We start from the raw sequence: 22,098 nt of genomic DNA on the forward strand, positions 1-22,098 counted from the left end.
CCCCCCCCTCCTCCTCGCTCATTTCCCTCCAATTCTGCTCAGTACCTCCTGATTAGTTATGTAATCTACCCATCCAATTTCCAATATTCTTCTGTAGCACCACATCACCAAAGCTTCTCTTCTCTTCTCATCTGATATGTACATTGCCCATGTTTCACTTCTATAGAAGGCTACACTCCTAACAAATGCCTAGCACTTAAATCTATACTTGATGTTAACATAAAATATTTTAATGTTATGCACTGTATAGTGTGTAAAAAGGTGACTGGGTAACTTACTCTCTCACTCTTTTTGAGCCATCGAACCTCCTTGCAATACAAGATTTTCTTCCACAAAACATTAAAAATTACTTCTGTCTCTGGGACTGCATTGCTATGCTGTTATCCCAATATTTCACGTGTGGCAATGTTTTTAACAGAAAGCAACACAACTTTTTTCTTGGGACTCTTCCAGTGTTCAGAGAGTGAAATGAGTTTAAAAGGACAATAAAACTCGAGGAACAGAGCCTGCATCTAAATGTATGAGTCAAAAGGCAGAAGCCTACACAAAGCAGCAGGTCTTGGAATGTAAACAGAGATTATATACAAGGACAAAAATGTCAATTAACCATAGCAGCAGATCTAAAATTTTTCATTTTTAAATAAACTGCTTTTGAAGAACGAGTAATTCTTATTTGTAAAATTTGCATTGCTTTGAAACACTGAGTTGTTATAATAAATGCAAAATGTTGCTTTAATAACAATTCCAACAGAAACGAGCAACACAAGGCATAAGAACTGGTACAGAATTGCTGAAAAAATAATGTGGCATGTTAGCTGGTACTCGTGTACATGCAGTGTGCAAGACTTGTCCAATCTGGTCTACATTGTAGTTTCTCACTGCCATTGTTGGATGTCAATTGTATTACAGAATGGCATCATTCTTAGTCTGGAAGTTTTTACAGAAGTGTGGTATCAATGAAGTACAATGCTCCATTTGCTTAAAATGATTAAAAACGGGAGGAGCCAGAACAAACTTGTTACATATTACAAGTAGGAACTTAAAGCTTAATGGTTCATTTATAGTTTCCAATGAAAATAGAAAGTAGTTGATCTGCTGCCTGTGTCTAAATAACATGCGTTTATCTGCTTGTAGCTCTTGAAAACAAACAAATTAACATCGAAAATAAAGTTCTTCAACTTCAGTTTTCATTCTTTAGCACTGAATATTCATAACATCCAAATAGCGGTACAATCCCCGATTACAACATGAATTTTAAGCAGTGTTTCAATAAATTAGAATCTGTAGGAGAATACTGGTGATTTGGTGTAGTAGTTAACTACTTATCACTTTTTCACAAAAGCAACAAACAGCAGACAGACTAAGTTTTCTTTTATTTGCCTATTTAATTTAATATTTTGATTCTTTGCATACTATAACTGAGGGAATCAAAATTTTTCAGACTTTGTTCGATTTCTATGTTTATTGCATGATATAATAGGGAAAAAAAAAACAAAAATTCGTTATTTCAGAAGCCGGTTCTTTTGAGTGGTTATAATAGTCTGGTCCAACTGGTATTGAAAAAATAAATAAATAAATAAATAATGATATAACCGGAAACAGGTTGTTTCAACGATAACCACCATCCCTATCTGGGCTGAGGGATGGACTGAAAAAACTGGCACTGACTGACAAAGACAAGCTATCCTCAGAAAATCTACTTACAAGAACCAGTTCCAAGAGAGAGATATATTGCTTGTGTAAGAATTGTGAAAAGCAGATTGTTCTAATTAAAGTGCAACCTGAGCTCATTCAGCAATAATTTCTGCTGCACTCTACACAAAAATAGAATGGAAACAAGCCCTAACAAATGGCACAATGAGACGTCCCATCTGCCACTGTGGTCTGCAAAGTATTGATGTAAATGTAATATCTATCTTTTGAAATAAATCTTTTGAAATAAATGCCATTATTCAAATTGTGTGTTCTAATATCAACCATGTTTTCTGCGAAGTGTGGCACATGGGCCAGAAAAAGATGAGACTTAGACAAATGGGGACACTAAAGGACCTCAGGTGACTATATATTCTCAATGAAAATACACAGTGGCGAGTATCTGGGCGTGTACAGGTGCACTTTCTTCAGCTCATCTACAACTGGAAAAGAGGTGAAAGGACATAAAAGCTGAAGTTTCCACAAAGTGAGTTGTTCCTACAAATGGTATGGACAGATAGAGTACAGAGGCAGCAGACAACTCTACACAAAGGGTCTCTCAAAAACTATATGCTCCAAAATGAAGTTACAAGAGAGGTCTGAAAAGTTCTCTGCCTGACAGTGAAAATGACAGTTTATGCTTTCAAAGAAATTTTATTTTTCAACAATCTTCTCTAATATCAATACATTTCATCCAGTGGTGTTCTAGTGCCATTATCCACTCTCTGCAATGTTCCTCTGGAAGTGCTGTAAAGTACCTATCTAGAATGAAAGGTGCTGAATGTCCGAGCACTTCATAATGCTAATTTGTTAATTTCCTCAGTGCCATGACACTTTTGTAGGCAGGTGCATTGTTCCAATTTTTCTTCTTTAAGCCAGAACCGTTTCTGCAAATGCTTACATCCAGTTTCATTAGAAGTTGAGATTACTATTCTCCAGTTACGGTTTTACCTTTTTTGAGACAGTCAACCAACAAAAATTCCTTCCGCATCCCAAAACACAGATGCCTGATCTTTCCCACCGATGGCACCGTCCTTGGCTTCTTTGAAACTGAAGAGCCTGCTTCCATCCACTGCACAGACTACTGTTTGGATTCGGGAGTAGTGGAGAATTCATGTTTCACCCAATGTCAAGCACTGGCACAAAAAGTAACTAATGTTTTCTTTAAAACGCACCAAGTACTTTTTAGAAAGTGCCCTGGGAATGCATTTGTAATGTGCAGCAAGTACATGTGGCACCCACCTTGCACAAAGCTTTCTCATGTTCAGTTCCTAGTGCAAGATGTAAACAGCACGTTCTTTTGATATCCATAGAGGGATTAGTAATTTTACACATCTTTATATGCCAATCTTCCAAAATCATATTTTGTACTCTGTCAATGATTCCCAGTGTGCTTGCACTTTTTGGATGTCCTTCGTGTTTATCATGTTATAAGCTTTCACGGCCACATTACTTCAAGGTGGAAATCAAAGGTGAGGAGTTGTCATACACATTTACAAGCCATAAATGAATTTCAGCCAAAGTTAAACCTTCTTTTACAAAGAATTTAATCACTGTATGATACTTGCTATTTTCAACATTATGTGCATCACAACTGCTTCAAATGAATGCCTTCAGTCAGCTGTTGCCCGGCATGACTTCCAGTTTTATGTGGAATTTACTAACACATGTACCAAAGTAAGGGGAAAAAATAATGGGAGTAGTGCTGTGACCTCTGGGAGAAGTAGAGAACTTTTCAGACAGCCCTTGTACATCAATTTAAGAACAAATTTATAATCTGAGTAAGTCATACACAATCTCATGAAGTGCTTACTGAAAACAATGTTTTATCTACGTTGAGCCTCTTGTAGAATGGTAGTGAAGTCAAACCTCCAGCAAGCAATTCGGCATCTGGTGTGAAAATTTCTCCGAATCGTCCGTAACTTCCAGTATCCCATTGCTGCTCAGATTTAAACCTGAAACCTCCTGAAAAGGAAAATATGTCACAAGATCAAATTGAACAAAATATTTTAAATATAAACATTGTCTTCAGTAACGTGTAGCTTATGGTTCCATCACTATGCGAGATGTAATCTTTGTGAAATAGCTACAAAAATCTGTACTGAAGATAGCAGTGTTCTAATATGCAACATTCTAGTAAGGATTAAAATACAACAAATTCATGGAATTACACCAACACTGCATGTTTGCCAATGCTTTGCATCCTCCAAAGCTGACTGAAGTACTCCACTTAAAACATTCACCAATAAATTTGCAACTGTGACTCACCTCATTGTACACAAATATCGTAGTGGATTAAAATGCACACTGACTTCTCAAAGAATCACAGTTATAACTGGTTATTTATTTGAAAGGAGTGATTACTATCAGATCATAAGTGAAATGTTAGGCCAGCAGAAAATTGTAATTGCTAACCCCTGTAGATGACCATCAGCGTTGCCCCAAGTTTCCCGAGTAAAATTCCTTGGCAGTTCCCTGATTTCCAGACACAGTTTTAGCAGTTTTCCCTGACAAATTTTGAGTTGGAGGATTTTGTGTTTATTAATGAGTTAACTCAAACTTCAAATTAACAGCAAGTTTTCGCTCCTTCTCCCACACACGATTTATGAACTTTTCAGGGAAGATTATGTATGAAATTGGACAAGAAACATAAAAGGAATATGTTGTGTTACATAATAACAAAGTTTCAAAAATAAGAACAGTATTGGGGAGCAAAAAGAGATATTTTCGCTGCCAAATAATACACAGTGTTTTGTCAAACAACAAAAATTCAAACAAACAATTAGAATCAATCAATGAAAATCAGTCTAAACATGTCTGTGACAGGAAACTGATCTCTTCATCAATTCCACTCAGTTCAGTGGCCCTCTCAGCCAGTATTCGCAACTTTCTAGCCTTCATTAAATTGCTGGGTGATTGATCTGCCTACTTTTAAGGCTTTTTTTGTCTTCTTTTCATTGCTTCTGCTTTAAAGCAATTGCTCGGTAGCAGCACACTGCCAGATCCTAGCCCGTATCGGCTGCAGTTTGTGCAAAATGACTGACCAGGGTCTGAGCAATGTCTCTGGGCGTCATTTGGAGACACCTCTGTTTCAGCACTAGCTTCCCATACTTCCGTCTAACAAGTGGAATGGTTGACGGAGTCCAGGAATGCTTGTCATGACTGTGTCTTGTTCTCCTTAATGACGCTTCGAGCCTTGGCCCTCCGACTCTAAAGGCTGTGAGGTCATCTGCTGTTGGGCAGCATTTAAACCATCGAAAAGCCATACGCCTGTCCTGTATGGCGTAACAATACTCATCTGTCCACCAAGGTACAGGTTGCCTACTAAGACAAGCTAAAAACTTTGGTACAGATAGGTCAGCAGCCTAAGGGATCACATGCAAGATGTTGTCCATCCATTCCTGTATGCTCCCCTGGTGATCAAACACAGCCAACTGTGCTGAACAGCACCCAGTTAGCCCTGCTGAACATCCATATTGATGGCTTCTGTTTCAGGAATCCTCCATCCACTAGGTGGATCGACAATGGGAAGCAATCATTGGAATGAAAGTCATTAGTTGCTTCCCACTGTGCTGAGTGTGCAAGGGCTGGAGAGAAGAAAGAGAGGTTTATGGCAGAGGATGACCCAGTAGCAGCCGAGAGATGTGTGGAACTGACTGAGTTAAGGATGCACAGCTCCTGCAACATCATGAGGTCCTCCAACACTCAACCCCTGGGGCAAGTATAGTGTGAGTCCTATACTACATTATGGGCATTTAAATCATCCAGTAGGAGAAATGGGTGGGGAGTTGTTCAATACAGCCTGTGAGAGCATCAGAGTCTACTGCATCCTGCAGAGGTAAGTACAGGGAGCAGATAGTGATCACTGAACTCGCATGAACTAGAGCGGCTACTGCTTGTTGGTCAGTAAGTAAGGGGAGAGCAGAGGAGTGGTATGTGTTATTGACAAACAGAATAACGCCTCCCTTGGCTCATTCCCCACTCAGGTCATCCTTACAGTGACATCTCTAACTTTGAAATGTATTCCTGTAAACACAAGCACATGGGTTAGGCCTGTGCCAGGAGTTTCAGTTCCTCCCTATGGGCCCCGAACCCATTCATGTTCCACTGTAATAAAGGAGCCATTTATCGTGGTAGTTGGACTTTCACCCTGTCCTTATGCATGAGTGGAAATCTCACAACAGTTGAAATTTCAGTTTTAGTGCAACATGCTTGCCCTGCGCAGTCCATTGGCTCTGAAGCAGAAGCAGTAGAGCCACAAGTCAAATGACACTGACATCGTCTGACGGTCTACCACCTGTTTTCGCCTGTGGCAGAAGCTTCACATTTGCTTTGTTGGACTGAGAGGGCTTTGTGAGAACTACCGCAACAGTGGCAGAGGCAGCACTGGATATTTTACAAGGCTCTGCCTTAAAGGTACTGTGAGCTAAGCAATGGTGGTAACTGTGGCTTTCTCTGATGTTTGTGGAGGGGTGATGGGCTTGAAAACAGCAGCAGCTTGACAAGTACCCTAACACATGCAGGGACTAATGCTGACACTAGCAACATCCATTTGCATAGAAGTATTGACTGTCAAAATAGGCTTTTTAAGGGCAGAAGCAAAAGATGGAGTGAATGTGGGAGGCTGCATGGCCTTTTAGATCTTCTTGGCCTCTCCATATGGGATGTGCTTTGAAGTCTTTACCTCCAATATCTCCCGCTTTTCAAGGAAGATCTGAAATCTCTACTCCAGACAGTGTGATCCCAAGACCAATTTACACACTTTGGTGGGGAGGAGCAGCCAATGCCCACAATGGGCGGCTTTGTCACAAGTGGCTTCACCCTTACATCCTAAAGAGGTGTGCCTAAAGTGCTGGCACTTGAAACAGTGCATTGGATTATGGACATATGGCTGTATGCTTAGACCTAAGAAAACCTGCCTTTACATACTCTGGGGGTTTTGTGCTATTGAAGGTTAAGGATAATGGAATCAGATTTTATGAGATCACCATCCGCCCTTTTCCAATATATTTTGTATTTCAACGATCCCCTCCTGAGCCCACTCATCAATAAAATAAAATGTTTATTACCCAAGTTTATGTAAATGTAATCAACAATATAACACAGGAATCAGTTTCATTTTGCAAGGAACCCCTCGACAGAATAGAATTAGTGGCCCATGGGGAAACTCGTCAGCTTTGATTTGAACATTTTTGTATTCTTGTGGTAGCTTACTGAAAATGGATGCAGCAGCGTACTGCACAAGAGTCAAGAAAGTGCAGTCCAAATGCAGATTGGATCTCTTAATCTCTGCCTAGTATTAACTGAGTGAAAGCTGCTAATGGGAATAAGATGATATTGTGAACAAGAAACGACAGTAAAGAATATATATATTGACAGGCCAATGTCAGAATACTTAGACTAGTGAAAAGGGCTCGACAAGAGGTTCACAAACTTACACCACTTATTGCCTGAACCATCTGTTTCTGAGACTGGGAAGAGTTACCTCAAAATACAATACCATACATTATAAGCAAATGAAAATAAGCAAAGTAGACTACTTTTCATGTCGAACTATCACTCATTTCTGAAACCGTTTGAATAGTAAAAACGGCAGCATCAAGTCTTTGAAGAAGATCCTGAATGTGGGCTTTCCATGGCAGTTTACTATCTGTCTGAACACCAAGAAAATTGAACTTTTCAGTTTCACTAATCGTATGCCCATTCTGTGAAACTAAAATGTCAGGTTTTGTTGAATTGTGTGTTAGAAAATGTAAAAACTGAGCCTTACTGTGATTTAGCATTTGAACCAATTGTGAGCTGCTCCCTGTATTCCATAACTGTCCAACTTCTGGACGACACAATCAAACGCCTAAGTTAAATAAAAAAAGATGCCTAGCATTCGAAACCTTTTGTTTAATCCATCCAGTACCTAACAGAGAAATGAGAATATAGCATTTTCAGTTGTTAAACCACGTCTAAAACCGAACTGCACATTTGATAACAAGTTATGAGAAATAAAACGATCAATTACCCTAACATACACAGCCTTTTCAATAACATTAGAAAACATTGATGGCATACAAATAGGTTTAAAATTGTCTACATTATCCCTTTCTCCCTTTTTATAAACCATCTTTAGTACTGAGTACCTTGATCGTTCAGGAAATTGACCATTCTAAAAGGAAAAATTACAAATACGGCAAAGTCCAGGGCTAACATGTGCAGCACAGAACTTTAATATTCTGCTAGGTACTCCATCGTATCCATGAGAGTCCTTAATCTTCAGTGATTTAATTATTCACTAAATCTCCCCCTTGCCAGTATCACAGAGGAGTGTTTCAGGCATCAGTCTCGGAAAGGCATTTTCCGAGAGAGTTATACAATTCCCTAATACAACAATGAAAACACTCAATTATTGAGAAAATTATTTAATTAGATAGATAAAAATTCTACTCACGAAGCGGCGGCAGAACACACCCATAAAAGACAGTTGTGATTGGCAAGTTTTCAGAGCCAGAGGCTCCTCCTTCAGGCAGGAGGGCTGAAGGAGAAGGAAGAAGGGTGAAGGAAAAGTACTGGAGAGGTGTAGGAAAATGGGTAGATTTTGTGAAAGTCGCCCAGAACCGCAGGTCGGGGGGACTTACCGTACATGATGAGAAGGAAAGGCTGATTGTATCAAGACTGATTCCCAACAATCAGTCTTTCCTTCTAATCCTATATGGTAAGTCTTCCCTGACCTGTGGTTCTGGGTGACTTTCCCAAAATCTACCTGTTTTCCTGGACTTCTCAAGTCCTTTTTCTTCACCATTCTTCCTTCCTCTTCAACCCTTCTGCCTGAAGGAGCCTCTGGCTCCAAAAGATTGCCAATTACAACAGACTTTTGTGTATGTGTTCTGCCACCGCTTGGTGAATAGGTTTGTTATCTATTCTGTAGAAACTAAGTTTTTATTTAATTCACCAGCAATGTTCAGAAAGTGATTGTTAAACCAGACTTATCAGTAACAGAAATATTTTTACTATGAACTGCCTTCCCATTGTAGACCTTATGCTGCTGACCAGACACTTCCTTAATTTTAGCCTGTGAATTAGCTATTCTATTTGTGTACCAAATACTCTTTGCCTTGCCCATGACATTTTCAAGCACCTTACAATATTGTTAGTAATGGGCTACAGTAGCTCAATTGTGACAACTAACATTTTGATGTAATTCTCACTTTGTTCTATATGACTCTCTGAGGCATTTAGCTTTCCAGAGGTTTTTTGCTTGTTGGGAACTAGCAGTTTCAAAGAACAGTGTGCCATTATGCAGTCGTTGGACAAACTTCAATGAACCTGCGATGCCCTCCAATCTTGTTGGATATAAAAAGGTGTAACTTTTGCAAAACTGCCCTCTTTCCATTTCACTATTAAAAACACATTCTGACTGGCAGTATACATTCTGTTACTATTCATGGACAAATTCTGTATAACCCCTGACTCTAGAAGACTGGCTACACAAGCCCTCTTATATGATTGGGCATTAGTACCTACCAGCAGTCCATCCATTCTGCTGTGAGGTGGAAGATGAAACATCAAAGGATCCATTTCAGTACCACAAGCAGCTAGGGAAATAGAAGTTCACCTAGACAGAGCACTGCGGGTTTAGGTAAGCCTTGTACAACTGAAGTGTGGCTGGTTCCCCAGAGGTTGTCCACTAACGAATGTTCCACCTCAACAGCCATGCATCTCATCAGTGCACAGCAGACCTCGAGATTAAGGTTTTTTTTTTTTTTTTTTTTTTTTTGAGAGGTTTATTCCATCCTCACAGTCAAGCCAAGATCCCAGTTCCCCGAGACACACAACGTTCCACGGTCGCGCCGCATGGTGGTCGCTGAACCGTGCCCTAAGCTTTCGGTGACTGGGGACTGGGGGTGCTTAGCTGTCCCCAGTTCAGGAACCCTGCGGCCGCCAAACCCGTTCTGAAGGCGCAGCCTGTTCCTCAATGGCAGCTTGAATAGTCTCTTCAGCATATCTCCAAGCATAAACACAGAGTGCAGCTGGGTTTCTTCACCATCCCTCACTGTCCTTATTTGCTGTACATTTTGACTTCCTGCAATTAATAGACCCCTACCCTTTTGCATTTGGCTTCTTTTGACAAAAATACAATGGAAGTTTCCAAACAGGTGAACTTAGTCTCATTGGTTCAGTTTCAGTTTTGGAGGAAGACAGCACCTCAGACTTTTCAGTCACAGGGATGGCTATTGCACTCTGAGTTCTCCCAGTCCCCATCTTCACTGTACAGGAAGCATAGTCCTTCCACTGAGACACCACTCATACTCAAGTGGACAAGTAGTGATAAATCCAGTGTTCCCTAGAGGAGAGTGTCCACAGGAGATACCAGTACTTAACGGTACCTTCGATATTTCTGATACACAACTCCCAGAAGTTTGCCCAACATACCCATTCACAGTAGCTTGCAATCGCTTGATACCAGTCGGAGAGATCTCGAGATACTTAGGAACAGTGACTAACTCATCCCGTGCCTGAAAACGGCACTCCCAGTACTATACTACGAATAGCGCAACGCGGAAGGTTACACTCGCTAACAAACTTACATTACAAATGAAGGATACCGGTCATGACTCGTTTGTGCAAACCACTCGAGAATGTTGTTCGAGTGCGTGCAGGATGCATACAAAACAGGACTAATATGGGACACTGAATGTATACAAAGATGAGCAGCACAAAAGTTCACAGGTTTGCACCATTTGTGTGAAAGCACCAAAGAAATGCTGAAAACCTTGAATGGGCAGACTCTTTGAAGACAGACGCCAACTCCCTCATCAAAGTCCACTTAGAATGTTTCAAGAAACAATACTGAGTGAGGAATTTACGAGTACACTACAGCCTCCTCTGCGTCGCTCACACAGACTGTGAAGCTGCATTTATATTAATTACTGCATTCATGGAGGTGTTTAACCAGTGATTCTTCCCATGCTCCATACACAGATGGAAGAGGAACAAAGGTGAAACAGACAGCGCTGTCATGTACTTCACAGTGTTTACAAAGTGTAGATGTAGATGCTCTTTTCAGCAGCAGTAAATCAAACAAAACATCTACTAACTAAGACGAGAAATTTTTATGTTATGGCATATAGATTTCCCTTGTCTGAACTTCTCGATGGCTACAACCACAAAATTTCATGCAGATAGAACAGTGTGCATCAAATTTAAAACTCCACAAAAGCTAGAAGCTGCAGAAAACTTATTCCACCTTTGCACTGCATTATCTGAAAACCAAAGTTATATAATAGATGTGTAAATACTGCACCCTGTCTCTGCTCCCAATACTGAAGATCAAGAGGCGCTCTGGGCAGGCAGGCAGATATATGAACACAAGTTACTCTCCACTTCTCAATATGGCAAAACCTGACTGACTGCCTACTCAAATTTTGTTAAACTGTGCCCCATCATACATCAACAAGCCAGTTATTCATTCATTTTACAGTTCTATAAGTATGAATCTGTTACCTTTTGCATTGAGTAATAGTAATCAATATCTCTTAAAATTGTAAACTATTTGTTGTTTACATTTGTGCCATTACGCACAATATCTTTGTCAACAATGCTAGACAGTGGACTAAGAGGCATAAACCCAGGCTGCAGAAATAAATAACTAGTGAAGCAAGTGGCAAATAAAGTGTTTCTGTCCCATATAACAATCTGTCACTGAATGAAATTGATAGAAATTTTATGCAGTTTCATGTACAGCCACAGTTGTTTATAGTATAAACCATAAGTAAATTACCACTACCAACTCTGTTCACCAAAATCAAGTGCAAGTGTCAGAGATATTGCTGAGTGTTTAGGCTCATATTGAAGCACTTTCATTGGCATTTAGCTATATTGGTGACATCAGGACACAAAACCAGGCTGATCCACAAAAGCCTACACATTGTCTGTATAAGCAAAAAACTAACTTGTAGTGTCGTGTCACAGCTGGCTCGATGTATTCATGATCAGTAAGAATATGTCAAAAGTGATAAATAAGCCATATAAAAATAGTTAACATCAAAAAATATTGGATGAGAAATCAAACATTAATGCTCAATTGTTGAAATAAACATAACAGAACCATCAAAGCCTCATTAAAACCACATCACATTTCACAACAGCTTACTACAGTTTCCAAGAACTGGTGAATATTCATGGAAATCTGGAACCCAGGATTTGAGTCAAGGTGCAAATTGTCTTCATCATACTCAGACTAATGTAAAATAATATCAAAAACAATTCACTATTTACAAAATTAATAAACAGACCTACAAGACAGAATGTTTGTCAACAATCCTGTCTCTTATTTTAAAATCTTAAATGTGGCTGCAACTTCAGCGACTGTGTGACAGTAAACTCTAAGGAAAAAAATTAGTTAATTATAACAAATAAGGGTTTATTGTAACCTTTGACCTAAGTTTCGACAATTTTAAAATTATCAAAAAACAACCCTTATGGTTACAAAACAATTTTAAACAGAAGAAAGAAAAAACTATGCTGCAACGGGACTCTAACCTGGGATTTTTGCCTTTCACGGACAACTGTTCTACCAGCTGAGTTACCCAAACATGACTCACGATCCACCCTCACAGGTTGCTTCCACCATTACCACTTCTCCTACCTTCTAACCTAATCACTGTTTACACCAGTTACCCAAATGTGTTGGCCACCGATCTTCCTACACAAGCTGTTTATGACATAGACTATGAACCGTATACTATTTTCATTGTGACAGAATAAAGAAATAAAAATGTTTACACTTCTTTTGTTTAGCTCTTTTGGAACTCTATTCTTCATTTCCAAACATGCCATACAAATGTCATAACATCGCATGCATATATTTTAACAATTATTGAGTATTTTATGTCGAAGTATGTTATTGTCATAACAACATAAAACATTAAGTAAATTATGTTTTTATGGACGTCTGAAAATTTTCACTACTTCTACAATTACAGTCCATATGACAAGATAAACTAAATCTACATGTTCACTGAAGGAGTTATAACTTACACCCAAATGAAAATGAAACTCTATAGCAGATTTTCAGAGAACTACACTAGGTACATACTGCATCTAATCCCTATCTTGGTCGTGTAAAAATATACATTATATTAGATTTTCTATACTGCATCAACACCTGGTATTTTTGTCAGTTTATCTCACCTGACTGTGGTGCATGGAGGAGGGTTTCAAAGTCGACAGCTCGACTTTCGTCTTGACTTGGCAATGGCTCTTCATATTTCGACCAGTTGCTGAAAATCTGTCTCTTAAGTGGCTTTTTCGCTTTTAGCGCAGCAATTTCATCTGTTTCTCGTTTCAAGTTTGCAAATCTCAGAGGATCATCTGAAAATTATATATACAAATAATCTCAAACATAAAATATTGCACAGCTTTTCCTTATTAAAGTTTTTGTATCTGTATTGTACATCACCTTCAATGGTCTTGCCTTTCTCTTCTGACGTATTCTTTTTATTCGATACTTCTACATTTTGAGCATCAATTTTCTTTTCCTCCACAGAAGACTGCTGCGGCTTGACTGTTTCTTTTCCTTGATCATTCTGAAAAGTATTACGCTTGCTATCTCTTCGTCGGTCGCGACGGGCCCTCTGCTCCCTGCGAAAATATCCATGATTGCAAATATATGTGGGGGACGAAAATCGTGTTACTGTTTGGAGGTTACTGGTACCTCTTCTCCATCACGAGGTTACTCGAGTTAAGGAAAACCAATATACAATGATTTGTTATACGACATCTCTTGCGCTCTTAGCGTATTTGAATCTGTTTAATCATTATTATTTTTCTTCCGACACCGGTTACACAGCCACGTAACCAGTATTTTGAAAGCTGACTATTCTCTACTTCCACTGCTACTGCTCCTGCTTCCGTAACAGCAGAAACCACAAAGTAGATCTACTCTTGCGGGCAACATACCTGTTGAACTACTCAGATAATACATGATGCCGTCAAATTTCTTTGTGAAATTCTTCACTACATATTATCACAAGTCATTCTTCGAAAGGAAATGAATTTGCCGATAGCTTAATTTAATTTTGCACGTTCTAGGCGTATTTATTTGGTTCATACATTGAGAAAAAAAAACATTTATATATATTACAACGTTTCCTTTTTCAATAAAAATTAGGCTCTCCATCGCTTTGCAAACTATTTTAGAATCACCAATAAAAGACAGGGAACTATTTAAAATTATTTAATATGCATAAGAGTCAAATCAGTCATCAACAGAGATTTTGGAGAGATCTTTTACAAAGAAGTGAACGTTAAAATTCAGAAATTTAAGTCCACGACGCGAAATCAAATTTTCCACCACCCTCCAAACACAAGCACTGGTGCTATAAAGTATAAACGTAGGACTACTACTATACTGCAATACCAAAGATGTCGTGTATTGGCAATGTTGTTATTTATACTAATTGTTGACACTGCACCCAAGCATTCGGTGCTGTAATGACGTAAGAGATGTCGAGCCGGTAATTGTGTGTGGTTGTTTTGTGTATGTCGCTTGTTTGAATACGCCAATGTCTGTGATAATAAAAATCGCCGAAAGATGCTGCTCGAAATTTGCGACAACATAAAGACTGCTGTGGAACATGGAAGAACAGACATAATTAAATCACTTTTGGAAGCATGTGAGTGTATTACGTGGATGTGCATTTCTTTTACGAATGGACTGAATGCACTGTTATTTTAAACGAATCATGCGTTGCTAATTTTAATGTCCCAGAAATAAATGCAATTAGCATTGATATAGAGAACTTCAAACTGCAGTACGTTACATTTTTCCTGAATGATCTACATCATATTTATTGTTTTGTGACGATTTTTTTTTTCGTGTGATAACAGGTGTCTGAGTTGTGTCATTATGGATGTATCAGGTAGTATATGACATTTTATTGTGCAGGTGATGATGACCCTGACGAAAATGTGACAAAAGATCGTATCTTGAATCAACCTTTGTTGGAAGAAGGGACGTTTCTGTGCCTAGCTACGAAGGTAATACAAAAATGCTAATGGGCCTTGATTTCTTGTTAAGGTTTAGTTTTATTGTTAGGGGGAAATTACATGAAATATTTTATTCCATCCATGAAATCCCCTTTGGTGCGAATTCGACATAAGTAGCTTTTGATTTAAGTTAATTTTGTTTCATTTGGTTATTCACGTACTCTACGGATTATAAATTCGACTTCTCGTTATTACGTGGAAACATTCTTGTAAGGCATTTGATGATAACATATTTCAGCATGTCTAGTAAAATCACCTTAGTAGTGATGTATTACATATGTGAACAAATGCAATGCATATTACTCTGGGAGAGTTCTTGGTTTTTTGAGAGGTAATTATATTAATAATGTCTTTGCCAAAGCATGGAGGAATTGTGATTTGTCATTAGAAATGTGTCATTGTTTCTTGTATGTACTGGTCTTCTATTACATTATCACTTAAGCTACCGATACTGATCTTCCTAGTTACTTGAAGGAAATGATTGTTAAAAGCATTGGCTTCGTGACTGCAGTAATATATTGTTTGTTTATTTTCTGTAATAACAAAGTCATTACATTCCTTGCTTAAAGTGTATGTAGAATGTTGACAGTGCTGCTGTTTTCATTTCCATTGCTTGTAGACAATCAGTTGATAGTATACAATGACCATTGAGAATTGCTGAATTTCATTGTTTCACTAGAAGATATGAATTGATTATTTTTATTGTTGAGGTAGTGTGAGATTGATTATTGTTGATCTGACTGTTACAGCTTATAAAATTGGTAGTTTAGTTCGTGAAATGTGACATGTTTTCTTGGGATAGTGTTTTGTATTCCAGTGTTATAGTTTTATTGTTGTTGTTGTTGTTGTTGTCTTCAGTCCTGAGACTGGTTTGATGCAGCTCTCATCCTACTCCATCCAGTGCAAGCTTCTTCATCTCCCAGTAACTACTGCAACCTACATCCTTCCGAATCTGATTAGTGTATTCATCTCTTGGTCTCCCTCTGTGATTTTTACCCTCCACGCTGCCCTCCAATACTAAATTGGTGACCCCTTGATGCCTCAGAACATGTCCTACCAACCGATCCCTTCTTCTAGTCAAGTTGTGCCACAAGCTCCTCTTCTCCCCAATTCTATTCAATACTTCCTCATTAGTTACGTGATCAACCCATCTAATCTTCAACATTCTTCTGTAGCACCACATTTCGAAAGCTTCTATTCTCTTCTTGTCTAAGCTATTTATCATTCACGTTTCACTTAGGCCCCTACATACATGGCTACACTCCATACAAATACTTTGAGAAACGACTTCCGGACACTTAAATCAATACTTGATGTTAACAAAATTCTCTTCTTCAAAAACGCTTTCCTTGCCATTGCCAGTCTACATTTGATATCCTCTCTACTTCGACCATCATCAGTTATTTTGCTCCCCAAATAGCAAAACTCCTTTAATACTTTAAGTGTCTCATTTCCTAATCTAATTCCCTCAGCATCACCCGACTTAATTCGACTACATTCCATTATCCTCGTTTTGCTTTTGTTGATGTTCATCTTATACCCTCCTTTCATGACACTGTCCATTCCGTTCAACTGCTCTTCCAAGTCCTTTGCTGTCTCTGACAGAATTACAATGTCATCGGTGAACCTCAAAGTTTTTATTTCTTCTCCATGAATTTTAATACCTACTCCGAATTTTTCTTTTGTTTCCTGTACTGCTTGCTCAATATGCAGATTGAATAACATCAGGGATAGGCTACAACCCTGTCTCACTCCCTTCTTAACCATTGCTTCCCTTTCGTGCCCCTCGACTCTTATAATTGCCATCTGGTTTCTGTACAAATTGTAAATAGCCTTTTGCTCCCTGTATTTTACCCCTGCCGCCTTCAGAATTTGAAAGAGAGTATTCCATTCAAAATTGTCAAATGCTTTCTCTAAGTCTACAAATGCTAGAAACGTAGGTTTGCCTTTCCTTAATCTAGCTTCTAAGATAAGTCGTAGGGTCAGTATTGCCTCACGTGTTCCAATATTTCTACGGAATCCAAACTGATCTTCCCCAAGGTCAGCTTCTACCAGTTTTTCCATTCGTCTGTAAAGAATTCACGTTAGTATTTTGCAGCTGTGAGTTATTAAACTGATTGTTCGGTAATTTTCACATCTGTCAGCACCTGCTTTCTGTGTGATCGGAATTATTATATTCTTCTTGAAGTCTCTGTCAAACTCTTCCCGCAGTGTCGTATCTCCCATTTCATCTTCATCTACGTCCTCTTCCATTTCCATAATATTGTCCTCAAGTACATTGCCCTTGTATAGGCACTCTATATACTCCCTCCACCTTTCAGCTTTCCCTTCTTTGCTTAGAACTGGGTTTCCATCAAAGCTCTTGATATTCATGCAAGTGGTTCTCTTCTCTCCAAAGGTCTCTTTAATTTTCCTGTAGACAGTATCTATCTTACCCCTAGTGAGATAACCCTCTACATCCTTACATTTGTCCTCTAGCCATTCCTGCTTAGCCATTTTGCGCTTCCTGTTGATCTCGTTTTTGAGATGTTTGTATTCCTTTTTACCTGCTTCATTTACTGCATTTTTATATTTTCTCCTTTCATCAATTAAATTCAGTATTTCTTCTGTTACCCAAGGATTTCTACCAGCCCTCGTCTTTTTACCTACTTGATCCTCTGCTGCCTTCACTACTTCATCTCTCAAAGCTACCCATTCTTCTTCTACGGTATTTCTTTCCCCCAATCCTGTCAATTGTTCCCTTATGCTCTCCCTGAAACTCTGTACAACCTCTGGTTCTTTCAGTTTATCCAGGTCCCATCTCCTTAAATTCCCACCTTTTTGCAGTTTCTTCAGTTTTAATCTACAGTTCATAACCAATAGATTTTGATCAGAGTCCACATCTGCCCCTGGAAATGTCTTACAATTTAAAACCTGGTTCCTAAATCTCTGTCTTACCATTATGTAATCTATCTGAAACCTGTCAGTATCTCCAGGCTTCTTCCATGTATAGTTTTTATTATGAGTATGTTAAGGCAGCAAATGAGATCGGAATAAAACTCGCAGTGATGATGGACTGATCTGTAGTGAAGCCCAACGATCCCAACTTCAGATGTTGTGTTTTCGCAGGAACCGAAGAGTACAACTAAGATTCGAGGAATATGCTGTTTTGTATGAGAACATTCTGCACGATCTGCACTCCACAGCATGCACCATGACTATATTTATTGAAAACTATTTTCTCACTGGTTCTACCAACTTATCAAATCATCCAGCTCATCATTCATCATGCACACTTCCCATCATTCACCACACAAGTGGTTAGCAACTGCAGCACGCAAAGAAAAAGCCACGGACACCGTGCACTTTTAGTGCACTTTTACCTATCAGCTTTGTCTAGTCTCTCCACATATACCCCTGTCTTGTGGTTGAACCCACGGTAGAGCTATTTGTATTGTTGAGGTACAAGAGTCACCTTACCTTCACATAGTCCATAATAATTGATGGAGAAACAACAGAAATTTTCAATAATAAGTTTCTGCAATCCTTAGCAGCTTCTATCACAAGAAAACAATGACACATGGCATTGATGAGACATTCAAAAGCTTTTAATTATAAAAGAAATCAAAATACTGTGCGTGGAAAAGAAATTGTTTGAAATGGTTAGAACAAACAGAGAAGCAGAATGATTTCATACTCAAACAATACTGTGTTGTCTTACGGAAATTGATTAAAAAAATTCGGTAAATGTCTGAAATTAATAATTCAGATAACAATGTTAAATCTGTATGGGCAATAGTTAAAAGAATTGTCAGCAGCAGCAGCGAGTGGAAGCACTGCCGACACTGTATGTGCAAGTTAACCAACTGTGGTTCCTGAAGAGGCGCGACAATTTTTTCAGTAGTTGTAGGGGCATGAGTTTGGATGTGTGGCTGGTCTGACCTATTACAGTGTGTAACAAGGCCTCACTGTGCCGGTACTACAAACACCTGAGAGCGAGGACGACTTAACAGCCGTTACTTTTCGGAAGGGCATCTATCTCTGCTGTATGGTATGGAGAGCTACATGAAACCAGTTTTTAGATTGAAGACAATAACGGCAGCATTTAGTGTGATCAGCTGACGGAGGCGCCATTCACTACTGGAAGCTGTCCGTCATACTCGGAGGAGCCATTCACTTTGGATAAACATTTACAGTACTGGTATTGACTAAGTGCTCACCTACAAAATTGTTGCCAGTTGGTGAATCTCTTTCGTACAGACAGACTTAAAAGGGGTCCGGGTAAATGAAGTGTCACACACAAAAGAAGCTTGTTTGAATTAACTTATCATGATGCACCAAAAGATTAGAAGACTAATGAACAAAGTAAATGAACTCCTTATCTGTTAACATCACCTAGATTGTAATTCTGATAGAAGACGAACAATGAACTCTGGTTATGAGTATTGACTCTGCTTATAAATATTAATGTTTCTAAATAATTTCTTGTATATGAATCTTTCACAAAAGTAATGCTTTGGTTTGTCTGTTAGGTTGCATAAAAATGACTAATATTTTTAGAACGATTTCAGACTTACACTGGGCGTTTGTATACTGCCATAATTATAAATGATTTTTCTGGCAGCAGCTTTTAACAAGCACAGGATTACAATTGCTGGTTGAAGCAGAAACTGTTGGTTTCAGTAGCTATCAATTTTATTTTATTTTTAACTACATTACAAATCCTCATGTCTCCATGTTTTTCCTACAGAAAAGAGCTGCTGATTTATGATTCTCTTGTGTTTAACATATAGATTCCTGTATTTATAGGTGCTCAGATAGACATAATACATCAACTTCCTTTGCACATTCTAGATGATGTAACCAATAAGGAGTTCATGCTCTAACATTCTGGTGCTTCCCAGTAAGTTAATTCAAAATAAGTTTCTTTTGTGTGTGGCACTTGATTTACCTGGTCCCCTTTTAAATTGATTTGTCTGAATGAGTTTTTTTAACCTACAACAGGGTTACCTCTCACTCCTGTAATTACAGGAATTCTATCAATGGTAGCACTCCTCTTCCTGCCTTCTCGCTTTGTTTGTGCGAACTATTAGTTGTAGCAAAAAAAAAAAAAAAAAAAAAAAAAAATAAATAAATAAATAAATAAATAAATAAATGGAATAGAATCTTTTTTTGTGTGAAATATAAGGAGTTTTTAATTCCGTGCTACAACACGTTTTTACTAGAGGCTGCGGTCTGAGTTATTCAGCAAAAATATACAATGGTAACATTAAATGTGTTCTATCTGGGAAACCATTCGTACTAGGGCATACGCTTAAATGGAGCTTTTTTTGCTTCAAATGAGTGTTCCTGTCATATTCTTGATTACTGACCATTCCACCTGGGACACTGTATAAACTTAACCAAAATGAAACCTTCATTAATTCCCGTACATAAACACTAAGTACTCTGATACTTAGCCTTTTAAATGAAATAGAAATGCCAATAACTAAATCAAGACTTAAGTTTGTTCTACAGTCATTGTAAACAAAACAGAGTGCACAATTTCCCTTCTTAAAAACTCTTCACATTTAATAAATAATATGGCTGGAAAATATGAACAGGCACTAATATTCTTATTTGTATGAAAGGAAAATCCAACCAAAAGAACTAACAAATTAACAGAATCACCGGCCAACCTTCAGAAGATAAAATGTGTAGAACTCAGGCAGACATGTATAAATTATAAAAATACACAAAACTATCAAGTTTTACATGTACATCCTAAACCGTTTATTACAGTTGCATCGAGGTGATGTTGTACGGACGCTGTTATCGTGTGGAGCTGATCCGGGTGTCCAGAACAGCCAGGGAATGAATGCTGTGGATGCAGCAGTTGGCTCTCCTACTATGAGGCACATCTACGTAGAAGAACTTCTTCGAGCTACAGCAAATTCTGAGTAATATTCTAAACATTTCTTCCAATAATACTATTATTTCTTTTTCATAGCTTAATATGTAGAACAAAAAGTATTAATTAGGTTATGTCAAACAGTTGAGTTGAGGGAGTTTTAAGTGCCAAAATTGCAAAACAATATGGATGTATATTTAGTTTCACTATATTAGTGATATAAAACAAGCAACGGACAATTCACATAGGATATCAACAGTGTAGGAATAAAATAGATTGCTACTTACCATAAAGAAGACACAATAAATTGCAGATAAGCACAATTAAGACACACAAAGCTTTCAGCCACAGCTTTCATTAGCAAAAGAGAAACACAGACCATTCACACACAAGCAAATACACCTCATGCACACATGACTGCCAGCTCAGGCCAGAAAGCTTTGTGCAAGTGTCCTTTAATTGTGCCTGTCTGCAACTTACGTATCTTATTTTAGGTAAGTAGCAATCTATCTTTTTCTTATATTAGTCGTTTACGAATGTTATGTACAATAAGTTTCTGTTGGGTTGTATAATTGTGAATACTTATTATATGAATGTGTACAAATATGTTGTCAATGTGGAAGCATTCTTAATACTGAAACAAACTAAGAACTGTTTTCCTAATGGAGTTTAGTTCTTTATTATGGCTACGTTCTTCATAAATTATTCTCGACATAACCTATTCTGAGGGGCTCCAATAAGCAGTCCGTACCGAGTTGTAATCCCTTTGCTGTACCTACTGTGACATAAAGGCGTTTACTGGCAAACAACTGCTGCATGTCTCTCAATGAGTACATCAAACAAATAATAATACAACGCAAATATTTGAACTGACACATAATATTGTATGTAATAATGTGCTACGCAGGCTATATGTGAGTTTGTATTATTAAAAAGGAAAATGTAACACTTAATATATTGTTAATTAATAACACATTACTCATTTGTATATGACAAGGGGCAGAAAACTTCCCACCTGTGCCTCGTCTGTTGAAAGTGGGGTGGGGGGGGGGGTGGAAGAAAAGTTCCAATAATTATGTACCCTCACGCGTGCCACCCTATATAAATGAGTAAGTGTGTTACTATTCCACAAGTAATCTAAATTGAACATTAAATATCATAATATGAGAAGTAGAGAAGGGTGAAGGCCTATGCTAGTGCGCTGCTGGGATGGAAGGAGTGCTTAGGGCTGGAGTGGGAAGAGGGAATGGGATGGGCAGGTGGAGGACAAGGACTAGCAAAGATTTAGGCCAGGCGGGTTATGAGATGAAGGATACATTGCAGGGAGAATTCCAACCTATGTATTTCAGAAAAAAATGGTTTTGGTGGGAAGGATCCAGATGTCTCTGGCTTTGAAGCAGTTATTGAAGTCGAGCACGTCGTTTAAAGTGGCACACTGTACAACTGGTTGGTCCAACTGTACCTCGGCCACAATTTGACAGTGCCTGTTTGTGTGGACA

General features: G+C 38.4%; 2 protein-coding genes across 5 annotated transcripts in view; one reads left to right on the forward strand and one right to left on the reverse strand.

Annotated features, from left to right (window-relative positions):
• LOC126210266 (cell surface glycoprotein 1-like) overlaps positions 1 to 13,705 on the reverse strand; it is a 33,234-nt gene extending 19,529 nt beyond the window's left edge. The window contains exons 1-4 of one of the 2 annotated variants that reach the window (XM_049939461.1): positions 13,397 to 13,705; positions 13,142 to 13,323; positions 12,874 to 13,053; positions 3,506 to 3,657 (exon numbers count right to left, since the gene is read on the reverse strand). In XM_049939461.1, the coding sequence (XP_049795418.1) occupies positions 3,506 to 3,657; positions 12,874 to 13,053; positions 13,142 to 13,323; positions 13,397 to 13,407 (525 nt within the window). In that variant the 5' untranslated portion in view covers positions 13,408 to 13,705. The remainder of the gene's footprint in view (positions 1 to 3,505; positions 3,658 to 12,873; positions 13,054 to 13,141; positions 13,324 to 13,396) is intronic. The other variant, XM_049939462.1, reaches the window with a different exon arrangement.
• A 413-nt stretch (positions 13,706 to 14,118) lies between these two features.
• LOC126210265 (uncharacterized) overlaps positions 14,119 to 22,098 on the forward strand; it is a 153,194-nt gene continuing 145,214 nt past the window's right edge. For 2 of the 3 annotated variants that reach the window (XM_049939458.1, XM_049939459.1), the window contains exons 1-3: positions 14,119 to 14,357; positions 14,630 to 14,721; positions 20,491 to 20,648. In XM_049939458.1, the coding sequence (XP_049795415.1) occupies positions 14,276 to 14,357; positions 14,630 to 14,721; positions 20,491 to 20,648 (332 nt within the window). In that variant the 5' untranslated portion in view covers positions 14,119 to 14,275. The remainder of the gene's footprint in view (positions 14,358 to 14,629; positions 14,722 to 20,490; positions 20,649 to 22,098) is intronic. The other variant, XM_049939460.1, reaches the window with a different exon arrangement.

This window comes from Schistocerca nitens, chromosome 10 (genome assembly GCF_023898315.1).
Source record: "Schistocerca nitens isolate TAMUIC-IGC-003100 chromosome 10, iqSchNite1.1, whole genome shotgun sequence".
Taxonomy (NCBI): Eukaryota; Metazoa; Arthropoda; class Insecta; order Orthoptera; family Acrididae; genus Schistocerca; species Schistocerca nitens.